The sequence below is a fragment of the Elephantulus edwardii genome, unplaced genomic scaffold (assembly GCF_000299155.1).
Source record: "Elephantulus edwardii isolate Elephantulus edwardi_28Jun2011 unplaced genomic scaffold, EleEdw1.0 scaffold00223, whole genome shotgun sequence".
NCBI classification, from domain to species: domain Eukaryota; kingdom Metazoa; phylum Chordata; class Mammalia; order Macroscelidea; family Macroscelididae; genus Elephantulus; species Elephantulus edwardii.
In genome coordinates, this window is record NW_006399973.1 from 3,022,425 (window position 1) to 3,039,653 (window position 17,229).

General features: G+C 37.5%; 1 protein-coding gene across 1 annotated transcript in view; it reads right to left on the bottom strand.

The window, feature by feature from the left end:
- YWHAQ (tyrosine 3-monooxygenase/tryptophan 5-monooxygenase activation protein, theta) overlaps nucleotides 1-17,229 on the bottom strand; it is a 33,895-nt gene that overhangs the window by 10,383 nt on the left and 6,283 nt on the right. The window contains exon 2 of the mRNA XM_006898205.1: nucleotides 2,585-2,708. Coding sequence (XP_006898267.1) covers nucleotides 2,585-2,708 — 124 coding nt within the window. The remainder of the gene's footprint in view (nucleotides 1-2,584; nucleotides 2,709-17,229) is intronic.

Consider the following 17,229-nt stretch of genomic DNA (forward strand, 5'->3'; position numbering starts at 1 on the left):
TAAGTGAGGATGATGAGACTGTCTCACATATTTTGAGCATATTATCAGGAGGGGAGAGACCCCAAATAAAGACATCAAGCTTGGTAAACATTACAGCAAAAAAGAGTATTACCAAGTGGTTTCAACAATAGGCTCAAAGACAGAAATGACTGTGAAGATGGCACAGGAGTGGGTTTATTTCATTCTTTTATACAATGGGATGCTATGAGTTAGAATTGGCTAATGGCACCTAGAAACCACCATTATATAAAAAACAATCAGAAAATGTAATTAACATTATAATGATCATTTTTACATTTTGGAAAGGCTGGTACTCTGAATGAGGCCGTTGGTCTATTGCAGTTTAAAGACAACAAGCCTAACAGAAATTTTGTTGTTAGGTGCCATCAAATCAACAAGGTCTCATAGGCACCCACCCTACGAACAACCTATCTGAACTTTACGGCATTTTCTCTATCTTTAGTATACTTAAACCCACTGATTCAGCCACTTGTGCCAATTTATCTTGTTAGGGTCCTCCTCTGTTTTCCCCAGCAGGATGCCTTTTTGGTCTGTGCATATTTTCTTGTCTGAAGTAGCACAAACATGGATAGCATAATTTTCAAGTATTAAAGAGCTCTTGTTGCCTGGCACATAAAGAAATGTGAGCAGCTGTAAAGTGTGTGATTCTTTAGGTGATAATACAATATCCCAGGCTATCAGAATATTCTAGGTCAATCAACTGGAAAGAATCAGATTAATGTCACAGCTGACTCACTTTCCCAAAAGCACCTGTTTGACATGAAGTTAATTTTTTTTTTTTAAATTTTATTATTTTGTGTGTGTACCATCAAATTGGATCTGACTGGTACAGGAGGAGATGGCTCCTCCTTCTCCAGCAGAGCATCTGGTAGATTCAAACCGCGTATCTCTGGGATTGCAGTGCAGCTTCTTGCCACTAGGCCACCAGAGCTCCCAAAATTTTTAGTTATGTGCAAATACATGTCATCTTTATCTTTACAACAATAAAAATGATAATTCAGCAACAAAGTTTCGTACATAGGCTTTTTAGAGCAAAATACATCATTTCTGTGCCCCTCAACAAACGAATGGATAGAGAAGCTCTGGTATATTCATACAATAGAATATTACTCAGAATTGAAAAACAAGGAACTCATTGAAATAGTATGCAAAACGGATGATCCTGGAGGACATTATGCTGAGTGAAATATCTCAGTCACAAAAGGACAAATATTACATAGGGCCACTGTTGTAAAACGGGACTGACATTGGGGTTGAGGCGACAGAGAAGGAGGAATGACGTATACTGCATTGAAACAGATGAGGGAGAGAACTGTTTAAAAGGGATATATGACTGGGTATGATTTTCATGACAGGAGTCCAGAATGAAGGCTGCACAGTAGATTGGACTTGGGGGGAGGGATTGCATAACAAAGAAAGAGTTTTACTTTTCAAGGAGAAGAGTGAATTGGGGGAAAGGGGGTAGGCAGGGAGAAAAGTTCAACGATGAATGATTGGAAATCCTAAAAACAAAAATAAAACCCCCTAAAACCCAGCATTTTTCTCAAGCTTCAATACTCGGGATGGTACAACTGTCTCAGTTAGTTACTACACATAGTGTAGACATTATGTATGTGAGTACCCCCATACCCTTTTTGAATGGGGGTACCACCAGGGGCTTACTTGATACATTTGGTAGCAGGCACATATACAAAATTTAGTAAGATCTGTAATATACTCAACAACTAACTTGGAATTTAATGCTAGTAAATGTACTTCCATTTTCTGTACTAAGGAGTTCCGGTGGTAACGAGCTGCACTGCCAAAACAAAGGCAGGAGGTCTTAATTCACTTGCTGCTCAGGGACAAAGACAGGTAATCGCCTCCCAAATGATTTACAGCTTCTGAAAACCAGTTGGAGGGCCAGCTATGAGTTGTTCAGACACAAACAGTAACAAGAAGTACTTAATTAATACTCTGTTAATTTACTCTATCAATGAAAACTTTTTTTCAATGAAAACTTCTTAAAAAGCAAAGTTTGTTTTTTTTTTTAAAAAGTGAAGTAAGGCCTTAAGACTGTCATTAAAACTTACAGGAATAAACTGTACACTGGCTAACAACGAACCCATTTTGCTTCTCCTCAGAAGCTTGGTTACATGTAATTAAATGTCAAATGAATTAACAAAACAGTAAAAAACTCCAATACTCTAGGGGTTACAAAAATATTCTGTGAAGGAGGGCTGGGTAGGGAGAAAAGTGCAACAATGAATGAATGAATGGAAATGTATATACAAATATATATATTATAAAATGTAAAGAACTTGTTCTAAAATTATGGTCAAAATTCTAAAGGTAAGATTAAAGCTTGAATTTAATTTTTAAAAAGTAGAGAATGTAAATTCATGACTATTTTTCATTTATGAAAACATAAAAAAAAATACTAATTTTCTTTGTATTTAGATTCTGGATTTTTCAAAGTTACAAAGAACCTAAAGATTGATTTCCAGATTATGGTCATAATGTCTCACTGACCTCAACTTTTGCTTTTCCCACATAACTCCAATTATAAACCAAATATACTTACGTTTTCGATCATCACCACATGCTACTTCAGCAAGGTACCGGAAATAATCTCCCTTCATTTTCAGATAGAATACCTTACTCTCTGGATTAGTTGCATTGGCTATTAAATACTTATCCAATAATTCCTGAAAGAAAATAGGATAAAACAATTAAGACATTAATAAAACTTATTTTACATTATTGTAAAATGATATATTTTTGCCACAACACTGTTTGAATCATTAACACAGTAACAGGATCAAGTTGCTTGTCAATTGTTGCCTGGCAGGTTTTGTGTGATTTGGCCCATTAGCTAGCAGAGTCGTCGTGTCCCCCCTCCCCCCCCATTTTTGGGCAAGTAATAGTTTCAATGGTAAAGCTAGATTACAATAACACTGTAACTAGAAAAAGCCTGCCTGTTCATGCATTCTTTCATTCAATAAACATCATTGATACCTATTAGATGTCAAGTACTGTATTTGGTTCAGGAGATACTTAGTCTCTGCTTGCAAAGAGTTCACAGTCTAAAAAAGACACAAGCACTACTAAGAACTTAAAAGAACACAGGAATAAAATATTATGGAAGCACCCAGAGGGAACAGTCAGCTCTACTTAAGATAGTGAATGGCTAGATAGGCTTTGTGGGGGAATGGGCCCTCATTTTGTCAAGAAAAAACACCCAGAATGTACTGTGCAGAACATAAGGTAGAGTCATTTTAAGAAGTGGAAACATAATAAAGAATTAACAATAAGGGAGAATAGGATAATCTCAAAAACACTACTACTCTGTACCCTCTGTGGTCCACTGCCAGTCCAAATATTAAGAACAAAAACGGAGTGAAGTATATTACAAACTTTTTTCATTTGAATTTAATAAAAAAACAAGGCTTGTTATTATGTATGTTTTATTATTTTAAACAGGGCACAAAGAGTGCTTCTAAAATAGAAATAACTGTTACTTCTGGAGGGTGTATAAGGTGTGCCCTGGTGAACAGTCACAAAAGACAGATATGGTAGATGGCTTCTTAAGTGAATAATTTAACCTGATCCTGTAAGTAAGTAAACAACAAAATACGGAGAACAAGGAAATTCTCAGAAAAAAAATTTATAATTTTAGGATTATAATAAAAAACATTACTGATAGAATTGTATGTGACATATGTACTCAATGAATGTTAGCTCACCTCTCTACCTAGATGCAAAGTCTGAGAAGCAGTGTTTTAGGCAAGGAACAAATATCTTCATCTGAGGGAAAAAACTCCAGATATAAAATCAATAAACTCAGTAAACAACATACAAACATACCAACTTTGACACAAAATGGAGATGTGTGGAAAATCTATCGAGACTATTTAGAACTCATTACTTAAAAAACAAAAAAAATTCTTTTTTTGTATCTAAAGAAAAAGGTTTGAAATTTTTATCATTTATTTTATTTCATGCACATACATTGTGTTTTATTATTTTACAAAAAGTTTTAAAAATGTAGTTACAACTCAAGGACATTTTCTTTTTCACCTGACTGAACTGGTCTTAAAAAATTCCACTATTAATTCACAATTATTTTAAAGGAAATAGTATGTATTTTTTTAAATGCTGTAACTTTTACATTTTAGACATGTAAAGATTTAGATTTTGGAAAACCAGAAACATTCCAAACCAGGGAAAGTAAAAACAAATTTCAGAATTAATTTATATAATGAAGTCCTCAAAGTTCACACATTAGAAAAGTGTTTTGTATCAAAATAGTAGGCTTAAATGAGAAAAGGGCTAAGGGAGTGGTAATAGAGGTTATTATTAAGGCTCATTCTCAAATTTTATGGGCAACTATAAAAGTGCAACTTTTTAAAATCACCGTATTATTGAATGGGAAAAGAAATGAAATATGAGGCCATAAGATACTATGCATTATCACCTATACTGACTTTCAATTTTAAAAATGTATTTGAATTTGAGTGATTCTGTAGTTATTTCTAAATTTACATATTAAAACCAAAATCAAACCAACACTAAATAAATAAAAAAAAAAAAATACAGTACACCGTATGTTGAGTGACTTAAGCCAGGCTCATAAGGACAAATACTACACAAGACCATTATTGTAAAAACAGAAAGATAAAGAGTAAGATGCAAATATTATGTAAAACAAAACACCCTCCACTTTTTCGATTTTGGTAAGTTAGTTAAAGTGAAATTCTTTGGGATCAGGATCTAGTTACAATATTAGTTTACAGTATCTCCCAAAAGTTATTCAATATACTTTTTAAAAGTGCATTCTTATTTTTGTGTGTGGGAGGGAGGTTTGGTGACCCCTAAAGCCTTCATACCTGCCAAGATGCAAAGACTCTGGAGGCTTTCTGAGCATCACCTTGACACCAGAGTGCTGTGTGCATGTTTTGTCTCAACTCAGCAGAGGCTAGCACTGTGTACAGAGGTTCTGAACGCAGCAGCAGGACCTGAGCTCACAGTGGCCAGCATGGTCCAGCCATTGGTGAAAGTGGAACAACATACCACGGCACATCGTCTTGCCTTCCCCATAGTGGGGCCTCACAGATCTCAGTTTTGGGCACAATGCAGGTGGGCTGGGGAAACTGGGACTAAGACATGCTACCAAGTGGAGCTGGGGGCTCAGGGATGTCTTACCCTGCAGTAACCTCTCCTTCACAGGATATGGGCGCAGGTGGTACAGTATGGCTCCCACATATGCCTGGGCTTGCTTTCACTTTGCTGGCTAAAGTGCCAGTCTTTTATGAAATGTGATAGGAGATAAGAAATGTTCGAATAGAGTGAGAACTCAGACTAAAGAGAAGAAGAGAAATGTAGAATTCAGCACTAGTCCTTTTTAGGTCACTCCTGTCAGATGTGTGAGCTGTTCACCCACCTTTATCACAGGCCCCTTGCCTTCCACAGACTCAAATATGCTAAATAGCATTAGTAACTATAGTACCTCTAAGTCAGATTTTCTTTTCCAAAATGATTACTTTGATTACTAGTTCACATATAGTCATTATATATGACATTGTTGTTGTTTGTTATGTGCCATCGAGTCACTTGCAACTCATAGCGACCCTATGTACAACAGCCCTAAACTCCTCTCTGTCCTGTGCCAATCGCACTGTCTGACACTCCCAATTATCCCAGTCACTGAATCAATCCACCTCATAGAGGGCCTTCCTCTCCTGCGCTGTCCCTCCACCCTCCCAAGCATGATGTCCTTCTCCAAGGACCTGTCTCTCCTCACAACATGTCCAATATGTTAGATGGAGCCTCAGATTCCTTGCCTCCAAGGAGCCACCCGGTTTAACCCTTTCCAGGACAAATCTGTTTGTTTTCCTAGCAGTCCATGGTATTCTCAATACTCTTCTCCAGCACCACAGCTCAAAGGCATCAATTCTCCTTCTATCCTCCTTGGTCACTGTCCAACTCTCTGATGCATAACAAGTGATTGCGAAGACCATGGCCTGTATCAGATGCACCTTAGTCTCCAGAGAGACACCACTGCTCTTCAGTACTTTGGAGAGGTCCCTAACAGCAGACTTTCCCATGGCAATGCGCCTTTTAATTTCCTGGCTGCTGGTTCCAAGACTGTTGACTGTGGAGACAAGCAAGCTAAAGCTGTGTACAATCTCAATCTCTTCACCATACATCCTGATGTATATATGACATTAGGTTTTTAAAATAAAGTATTTTATGCTTTACTTCTGTTCTGGAGTTTCAGTCAGGTATTATGGTTCTCTGTCAGATCCCACAGTATCTCTATTAAGGAAATAACAAATACAGTAAAATTCTGTCTTTCCATATGCTACTAGGAGCAGGTATTTCTATTTTAGTCCAATTTAAAACACAATGGGATCTGTTCCATGAATCAAAATGATCAAGGCTCTATTTGGTATTGTTGTTGTTGACTGTCTTGAGTTGAGCATGACTCATAGTGACCCTATGAACAAAAGGCCTGAAGCTCCTCTATAACTATCAACATTTATCAAAGTTCATAGAGTTTCTGGAGGCGTGTTGTTTAGGAGTGGATGCCAATCCTGCTTCTAATTATATTTGGTATTATTAACTTAATAATTAGTGACTAAGGATGATAGAAGAATCAGCAATGCTTTTGCATTGTGGTGCTGATTATGTCTTGAACATACCATGGACATTCAAGAAAACAAACAGGTCTGTCATGGAGAGCATGAAACTAAGTCTCTCCTTGGAGGCAAGTCCCACATACTTAGGGCATGTGGCCAGGAAGGACTTGTTCTTGGAGAAGGACATCATGCTTGGAAAAGTGGAGGTACAGTGCAGAAGAGGAAGATCCTGGATGAGATGGATTGACACAGTAACTGGAGTAATGGGAGTAAGGTGTGTTGGTCGGAGTCAGTGAGACTGGCTCAGAATAGGGCAGAGTTCAGAGCTGTTGTACATAGTGTCGCCATAACACTTTTAAAAAGGATGAATAATAAGACTTACAAGGAAGGATGGAAATTGGTTAACATTTATACAGTTAACTGAATAGCCTACTATTCCCCCATTAACTTCTATACATTATTTGTGTTAATTAAGTAGTAGCTTATCATGGTAAATTTTTCAGCCAGCAAATTTTACATTCTTGGATAGTTTGGAGAATTAGATTCTTTTTTTGGGGGTGGTGGTTGGTTTTTTATGGAGGACTAGATTGGGATTCTCTCCAAAGCTGGCAGCAGAAGGGTGAAATGTAAGTAGTGCATTTCTTTCTGCAAACTTGAGAAAATTAAAAGGTCAGTCAAAATGACAAGATTGAATAGTAACTGAGGACAAGCTAAACCAAAGAAATAAGAGCAAAGTTAAAGATTATGCCATTACAGTTGGTTTTAGAATTACTACTAGAGGCAGCTTCATCTTAGAAAAGAAATAATAGAGATACCAAAAAAGGCTGCAGAGAACCATGTAAGAAATACTGAAGTAAATGTCATCTAGCAACTATTACCTTTACCATTATGTGTTAGTGAAAGCTCTGGTGGTTTAATGGTAAGGAATTGTGTTGCCTATCCAAAGATTGTTGTGGGGTGCCATCGAGTTGAGTAAACTCACAGCAACCCTGTGAATAAAAAGATCTGAACCCTGTTCTATCCTGTGCCATTCTCACATTTCCTGACACACAAGAGCCTACTGTAGCAGTCACTGTGACAATCCACCTGATTGAGGGTCTTCCTCTCCGTCACTGACCCTCCACCCTTGCCAGCATCATGTCCTTCTCCAAGAAATAACCCCTCCTAGCAACACTCTCAAAGTATGTGAGGCGAAGCCGTATCATTTTTACCTACAAAGAGCTCTCTGGCTGCACGTTTGTTCTCTTGGCTGTCCTTGGATGTTCAGTGCTCTTCTCCAACATCACGGTTCAAAGACATGTATCCCATCAATTCCTGGGCCAATGCCTTCAGTGTAGTTTCAATGTCTCCCTTCATCACCATTGGCTCTTGATTATGTAGTACTTTCAGAAATATTTCACTGTCAGCCAACTGGTTCTAGTACAGTGTCTGTGTAGTCTCTGAACTTTTTAAATGGTTCCTGGATCACGCAATATTCTGCCGATAGCATCTTTCAGTATTGCAACTTGAGGCTTCAATTTGTTTTCCAGCTCAATTTTTTCAGCCTGAGAAATACCAAGGGAGTCCTTTCCCTTTTATTCTCCAATTCTACCTCTCTGTACATTCTCTTGAACAGCCCTTTCAAGTCTATTCAGCTTTTTTACTTCACCATCTCTTCCCTTTGTTTTGGCTTCTTGATGCTCTAATGCAAGTTTCAGAGTCTCTTCTGAGATCCATTTTGGGGTTTTTTTTCATTCTCCTCTCTGTAATGACTTTTGCTGCCTTCACGGATGTCATCCAAGACTCTTATCCAGTTATCACCCCACAACTTACTTGGTTGTCAATCACTGGTGTTCAATGCCTCAAATTTATTATTAAGATGATTTTTAAATTCAGGTGTGACAGATTCAAGGGTTGTGCAAAATTCTATCATGGGATCTTATTTCTGTCACACAGGTCATATTTCCCATCGCTGATCTTTATTTCCAAATACAATGCATTCTGATCACAATTATCAATGCGTCTTTGTTGCATGTTTGATCAGTTTCAGAATGTAGGAAATGGTAAATATCGCCATTTTCTTCATCTTTGGCCTTAATTATTGGTGCATAAATTCTATTTAGTCATACACAGCACGGTACCTTAGCATATTCCCTTTAATGATCAATGCAATGTTATTCTTCTACAATTTGCTATTTTTAAAATAGCAGATCATAAGACTGTCCAATTCAAACTGGCCAATCTCTAATCCATTTCAGCTAATAATAACCAAGATACTGTCAATCCAACAATCTCATTTTTTAAGCTTGCAATTTTGTTTGATTTCTATTTATTTAATCCTCTAATTATTAATGGGTGTTTGCTACAATATAATCTCATTTTGAATCTGCCATATCACCAAATAATGGTCTCCAACTTCCAACAAGGTTAGTTCAACTTTGATGCTGTTGCTATTAGGTACTGTAGAGGTGGAACTGACTCAGAGCCGACCCTCCAGCAGATTTTCAATTTTCTCCCATAAAGTGGCCAGTGTGTTCAAACGACATGCCTATGGGTTGGCAGCACAAGTCCTTACCCTAAAAAACACTATGCAACACCATGCAAAACAAAAGAACATTAACCTCATCACCACTCACAACCAGATAGATCTTTCTCTTAAACGCAAGTAAGTGACAGAAACACAATCAGTAGACATGTATGTATCTCTCTCTCGATTAATCATCGAGACTTTTAAATCTTCAACATCTTTTTGTTACCAGGGTCACTAAGAGTTATAGCCAACTGGATGGCACCTAAGAACAAGGTGGTTTACTTGTGATTCTCTTCCTATTATTCACTGCCCCAGTCAGAAAGCTAGATGTCATCCTACCTTTTCCTTTGGCTTCACTAACTCTTCAATCTTTCTATTCTCAATCTATGTCTCTCACTGCCACAACGGAATTTAATTATTATTTAATTTTAGCCTAAATTAATACAACAGACTTTCCACAACAGTTTGTTTCTAGTCTTGCCTATCTTGTTCCCAGTGGCCTCTACAGTGCAATCAAAATGATCTTTCTAAAATTAATCATCCTATTTAAAACCTTTGCAAATAGTTGCTGTATGAGTCGGAACTAAGCCATAGCTGACTCTCTAGTGGGTTTTCAAAGACAGTAAAACTGCACCGAATGAGACTGCCTATTCTTCTCCTGTGGAGCAGCTGGTGGATTCGAACTGCATGTCTTAGTGATTGCAGCACGGCATCTTATCATTAGGCCACCAGAGCTCCCTTGATTGCTATCTAAAATCCTCTTGTTATGATGTTGCATTACTAAGCAACTTTCTGATTATGATACTATTGCCATGTGAGTGAATTTGCCTCCTGAAAGCAAACATACAGGTCATACCAACATCTGTATTTCAATTTTGTGCTATCTATGCCTTCACTATAAATGAATAAACTAACTTTCTAGGTTCTATATACCAGTCACATGAGCTTGACCACTGTATGTATGAGTCAGAATAGCAGACGGCTGGGTTTTTGGTTTATCCTTGCATGTTAAGTGTTTATTAATCGAGTTCGAGTCTACAAGGCTGAAAATCATGCCATAAATGGAAGTAAATTCACTGAGGTAATGCAACCTCTTTCATTCATCTCTTGTGAAACAACATTCTCAATTTTCTGTAGTTATATGCTTTGCAGCTTATTGAAAATCACTTGGCCACTAGGCTTCTAGTACATTTCTGTGTTCACCAAGCAATCATCTAATGCTAATTTGGTTCCTCATGGAAATTTGCCTTCAAGAAATAAACACGGTTAAACTATGACTCTGTACCTGGTTTATTTGACAACAAATTAAATGTCAATTTTAAGTATTTGAAATCCATATGGATTATAGATGTAGTAACCACCATTAAGCAATCCCTACCAACCAACCAACCAAACTATCTTGATCTGAGGGCAAAAAATTCGGAAAAAGTGTTCCTGGGGCTTTACAGCTCTTACATTTATTAAAAGCAGCCTTATGGGGACAGTCCATGTCATGCTGCTCTGCTCATCAGAAGGCAGCCTATCTCTGTAATGTGAATCCACTAGGAACTCCATGACATAAAGATAGCCAAGTGTTCTCTCATTAAAACTTAGGGTCTTAGAAACTCAATGGAGAGCTATATGTGCTGGAATTAATTCAGTGGCACTGAGTTTATATTGATTAAAACATACACTGTCAGCCCTTTATTAAGGTCAATATGCTTTCCTGGAATGAAAATATTCAAACTGTTGGAATTTGACTGTAAAAGTAACAAAAACCTCTACAGCTATGGCTACATGGTGGAGTGGACCTGGGGGAGGGTTTATAAAACAATGAAAGAATCTTTTCTTTTACTTTTCCAAGAGGATAGTGTTCTGGGGGGAGGCTTGGGAGGGGAGAAATGTGCAACAATGAATGAATGGAAATACAAAGCCTCTATAAATTCTTACTGAAATGAATAATAAATTTAAATTAAAAAAATTAAGTTAAGAGTAAGAAAGGCAATGGATTTATAACTGCTCATGGTAATAACACTATATCGTGGCATGGAGGACTAGTGGAACTGTATCCACATTTACAATATTCTTCTTACCAAAACCATTTATGGAAAATAGGAACTGCATTGGAACATGCATCTCTGGATTGGAAATGATCATATTGTTAATATTTCTAGCCTTAAACTTAAAAGATTATATTGTTCAAAATTATTTGTTATATATTTGTTTAAATTTTTCCCTCTTTTAACAACTGGGATCTAGAGGGAAAAGACCAGAGAATGGCCAAAATTATTAGGGCAGCTATTGCTGCCAGTTTAGGGCCTGTGTCAGGAAAAGGAAGTCTTACTCATAAACCATCCCACCCAAAGGTAATAAAGGAGGTCAGAATTGCTTCCACTGTGGAAAGCTGGGCCACTTCAGTAGCCAGTGTCACAGACGAGAGCCACAGATAGGTAAGGGAGTAGAGAGGAAGCTCCCACTCACTTGTTTTAAGTGTGGATCTGAAGGACACTTGGCCAAGGGTGGCCCACATCAGGTCCTCGTGGCTGACAGGACTGACAGGCCCTAGCTCCCAGCTGGAAACAAAGGAGGATGCTTCAACGATTTAGATCCTCCCAGAAGAGCTGTGGATGAGCATTAACATTACTGGTAAGTATATTCATTTTCTCCTGGACATAAGAGCCTACTATTTGGTCCTAAAAGCCTTCTGATGTCCCAACTCTTCTCACTATTTTTTAGTTGTTGGAATTGATGGAAAACCTCATAAGCAGTTTCTTACTTCACCTCTGCCTTGCATGTGGACTTCCAAGCTATAAAACAACCCAGTGGGAGATGGAATTTGCTCCAGGACTTAAGAACAATAAATAACATAGTTGAGCCTCTACATCTTGTGGTTCCTAACCTTTATAATAGACAAAGTGCTAGTCAATAAGCCTTTTATTTTAAGAACTACCTTCCCTCTGTAACTTGATTTGTGCCACTGTTAGAATCTCTGCTTGGAATATTATTGCTTTTAATTTTTGACTCATGTACTTTTAACTTGTTAGTTAAATTTGTGTCTTCTAGGCTGCAACACTTCCATGATACATCTTCAAGGATATGAACATGTACAGCTAAGCACAATTGGTAACAGTGCATCTAAATTCCAAAATCAATATTCCTATTGCAAAAGGGGCCCTTTAGAGTAGTGAGAGAAGATCTTCACCCTGAAACCTACAGTGTCCCTTTTCAGCAGGAAGTAGCTAAGAGAATACGCCATCCCCTTTTCCTTATGAATCAGGGTGAAGTCTCTCTCAGGGAGGAGTGATAGGGAATGGCAAAGGACACACTGACAAAGGAATTAATCAGAACTGGCTTTGACAAGCACTGTGGCAATGGGACAATTAAAACAGACTTTCAATGGGGGGAAGAGGAATAAAATGGGGGGAGGGTAGAGAAAACAGTGCAACAATGAATGAATGGAAACCCAAAATCTCTGTAAATGTTTATTAAAATTAACAAAATTTAATAAAAAAGTTAACAAAACCCCTAAACTTGCCACTGGCTAAAATATTTACTGTGGTTAACTTTCTATGTCAGCCTAGCTATGCTACAGTGACCAGTTGCTTGGCTACAGAGTTCATGATTTCAAAAAAAGTAGTAATACCACAGGCTCAAATAAATTCAAGGTCTTAAGAGCAAAAAGGGGGTTTTCCTAGGTTAAATTCCACCTCTTGTCTTTAAACTTCGCAAGAACACTTTGACTTTTCACATCACTTGATTTATGGCTTTGGGCTTGCCAATACTCCTGAACTCTGTGAGCCAATTCCTTTACATCAATGTCTGCTGGTGTTTATATATGTATATATCAATGGTTCTGTTTCTCTAGAAAACCTTGATTAAGACACCCTGTAAATTAAAGAACCAGATGTTAAAAAATACGAACTCTTCAAAGAATGTAATCTCCAAATGCAAATGGGTACAGATAATTTTAAGTTATAGTAAAAAAACAAGTCAAAGAGTAATTAATTTAATTAAGTGGTTAGTTATTTTTTGTGGGTAAATAAGATAAAAAGCTAAAGCCAGAAGATAAACAGGAGGGGAAAGGGAGAAAGCAGATAGAGGGGGAGGAGAAATTGAAGCCTCTACTTAAGAAGAAAAAGCTGTATCTACTTTCTTGTCCTCAGAATTTAACCCTTCTGACATGTACACACCCAACAGCACAGTAACACTTCACAGGACAGACAGTCCTGTGATGGGCAAAATAGACTTCTTCCCCTTACTTGGCCTGGTTACGAGTAATGGCAATTGCCGTAAACTCCAGATGGGGTCTTAGTTGTACATCTGATGAGGAAAAAAAACCCTTACATTAATATAATCTGGACTGGTACCCTGACATCAAATAGGATGTTTTAATCAAAAATAGGTCATCATTGTCTTGTCAGCTTAATATGTAGGTTAAGTTTTGGGTATATTCTGGCAAGACTACGAAAAATAGAAAATGGCTTACACTATCAAGGATATGCTTTCATATAAGCTTTGCCTTTGGGAAGTCTATGGCAAACTGCATTAAGACACTACATTTTAGAAACCATGTAATTATCTGCAGGCTAATTTTTCACATACAACTAACCCATACCATGTAAATTTACCTGAAACTAATTAAAAAAAAAAAAGAAAAAAAGAAAAGCCGCAACCAAACAAAAAACCCCATAACCCCAACCAAACAAAACTAGATATCATTAAGTTGACTGTGTGGCAGTGTAGAACTGTGCACTGTGGTGGCCAGTCTCAAAGGAGCAGATGAGAGACAAAAGTATATGTATCTGAGATACTAAGAGCAGCAGCAGCAAAACATTTACTCAACACAAGAAAATGACTGATATATGCAAAATCTTCTTTGAAAACCCTCCAAAAATGACTAGGATAATACATTATTGCTGATGGATCTTGGTTGAAAGCAGAGATTCCAGACAGATGTCCGTTTGTGTTTTATCAACCTTGCAAAGGCATTTGACTGTAGATCACAACAAACTGTGGCTAACGTTGAGAAGAATGGGAATCCCAGAACACTCGATGGTGCTCATGTGAAACCTATGCCTAGACTAAGAAGCTGTTGTCTGGACAGGAGTTTAAAAAAAATCAAGAAAGAAGTGTGTCAGAGAGGGATCATTTATATGCAGAACAGATCATTTGACAGCCTGCACTTTATGAAGAATGTGGCACCAGGATTAAAAGATTCATCAACAACCTGCACTATGCAGATGACACAACCTTGCTCACTGAAACTGAGGAGGATGTGAATGCTTGCTGCAGAAGAACAAGAACTGCAGCCTTCTATATAGATTTCATATAAACATCAAGAAAACAAAAATCCTCACCACTGGATCAATAGGCAGCATCATGATAGATGGAGAAAAGATTGGAAAAATCTGCTGTCAAGGACCTCTCCAGAGTTGTGATAAACAAGGATGTCAGTTTAGAGACTAAGGTGTAGCTGATTCAAGTCACGGTCTTCTTAGCTCCTTCCTGTCTGTCCAAAAGATGGACAATGACCAAAGATGACAGAAGAATCACCAATGCTTCTGAGCTGTGGTGCTGGAGAAGAGTACTGAACATACCATGGACTGCCAAGAGAACAAACAGGCCTGCCCAAGAGAGGGTGAAACCACTTTGTTCCTTGGAGGCAAGGAATTTTAATCTCCATCTCACATACTTTGAGTATATTGTCAGGAGGGGTCATTGTTGGAGAAGGATACGTGCTTGGAAGTGTAGAAGTTCTGGCCCTGGATGAGTTGGATTGACACAAAGACTGTGATAATGGGGTTAGGTGTGCTGGAGATAGAGAAGCTGACTCAGGATAAGGCAAGGTTCAGAGCTGTTGTTCACAGGGCTGTTACGAGTTATAGGTGACCTGATAGCACATTAACAGTGGTACAGTCTGTAGAGTGGAGGTGCTAACCCAAAAGTGGTCCCTCTGTAGCAGTTCAAAGAAACCTGTGGTTCCTTAGGACAAAGGTGGACAATTTTGTCTGGTATGATTTACAGCCTCTGAAATATTCACTGAAGATCAGTATGCATCTATGAATTGGTTCCAACTCACAGCTGATCCTTCAGTGGGTTTTCAGAGGCTTAAAGCACATGGGAGGAGACTGACCATCTATTTTCCTATGACCAGCAGGTAGACTAGAACCAAATGCTTTAAGTTGGCAGCATAATTTACCACTAGGCTGCCAGGGCTTCCCAATCTCTTCATTAGTACATTACAACCACAGCACAAGTATTAAAGGTCTGAAAAATATATTGCCAAATATTTGGAAATAATATCAAGATAAAAGATCAAAACAATTAGTATAAACATAGGTAACTACATGTATCTACCAATACTGTAATGTTAAAAATGCAAAAATTCTTTATATTAAAGTTGTAAGCCTGGCTATTTGGGAAGCAAAAGATCTAATTGAAGATCAACACATAATTAATGACTATAAAGTAAAAAGTGATAGTTTATCAAGAGTTCAAAAGCAAAATTACCTTAGATCATCAGGGGGACCTTAAAAGGTCCTCTTGTACCTTTTTCAAGGTAGTAGAGGGCCTCCAACAAAGTAAAAATTCTTCTTACAATAACATGAAGATGCTCTTTTCCTTTTCATAGAACCTTCTAGAAGCTATAGAAAATGTTGTATAGTAAACACACTGGATATGAAACAATACTAATGTGAAAAATATTATCTATGTCCTGAATTGTGCATACAGAAATGAAATGATTTTCTGTATTTATCACACAAAAAAGTTATGCGTATTAATGTTTAATTGGTTTATTATAGTGGAAGAGGGCACGGTTTTATCTGCTGTTCATGGCGTTGCTAAGGAGCTCCATGGCACCTAACAAGTAATTCCAACACAATACAAAATTTCTGAGGTAAATGTGAATCATGGAGTGCAATAGCATATTTGTGAAAATTATTAATGTAACTGACAGATAAAGATTGCAAGACAAGATGTCAACATTATATTAAAAACCTAAAAAATAGGCATATACAAGCTAGCACAATTTAACACAGCTTATGGGGTTGTGATCTAACCTACGCATTTTCAGCCTTAGCATTAAGATATTATAGAAAGATAATTCTTTCATTTTTAGGTTGTCTTCTGCATCTGTAACAGCCTATTTTACTCTTAAAACAAGAAAAGTAAGTCTTGGCTTCAAAAACCTTACAATCGAATAGGAAAAAAGTATAGAAGCTGTACTTACTGAACTGTAATAAAACTTCTCAGAGATTCTTAGTGTGTTCTAAGGCCAGAAATTGGCAAGAATAGCATATATAGTATTCAGGGTCTATCATGAACAAAGGACGACGTTACCTACACTGTTTAATTTCCTCTGCAACCACACTAAAACAAACACACAAAATCCCCAAACCACCGTTGTTTACTGATTCTAACTCATAGCTGGAACGGAAGAGAGTTCCTACCTGGGTACAAATCTTTATGACTTAACTAGTTTATGATTCTGGTCAAATTATTTCTATTTCTTATATCTTGGTACCTTCAATTTAAAAATACTATTAACTTACGCAAACATGTTGTTGTATGCTGTCAAGTCAATTTTGACTCACGTGATCCTATAAACAGCAGACCTGTTCCAATGGGTTTCCTAAACTCTCCACAGAAGCGGATTGTCAGGTAACTCTTATATGGAGGAGTTGGTGGGTTCAAAATACTACATATTCTGGTGATATAGACTTATTGTATAAAGTGCTTAAAACAGTGCTTTCTGTTATCAGTGGCTGTCAATCTGCAATTCATGCAAGATTTTATGTATAACAGAATGAAATAATAATCAGTCCTGTGCCATCCTTACTATGGAATACTGACTTATGACTACTGACTAAAGAACCTACGGCTCAACTAGCTGCATCAATCTCCCACTGAGTGTTTTTCTTTTTCATTATCAATTTCCTGAAAGCAACTGATCTATCCAGATGACATGTCCAATGTAAGCTTGATTGCTAGATCTGTCTTTTTAAAAAATTTTATCTTATTATTTTTGTGTGCATGTACCGTCAAATCAGATCTGACTGGTACAGGAGGAGATTGCCCCTCCTTCCCCGGCAGAGCATC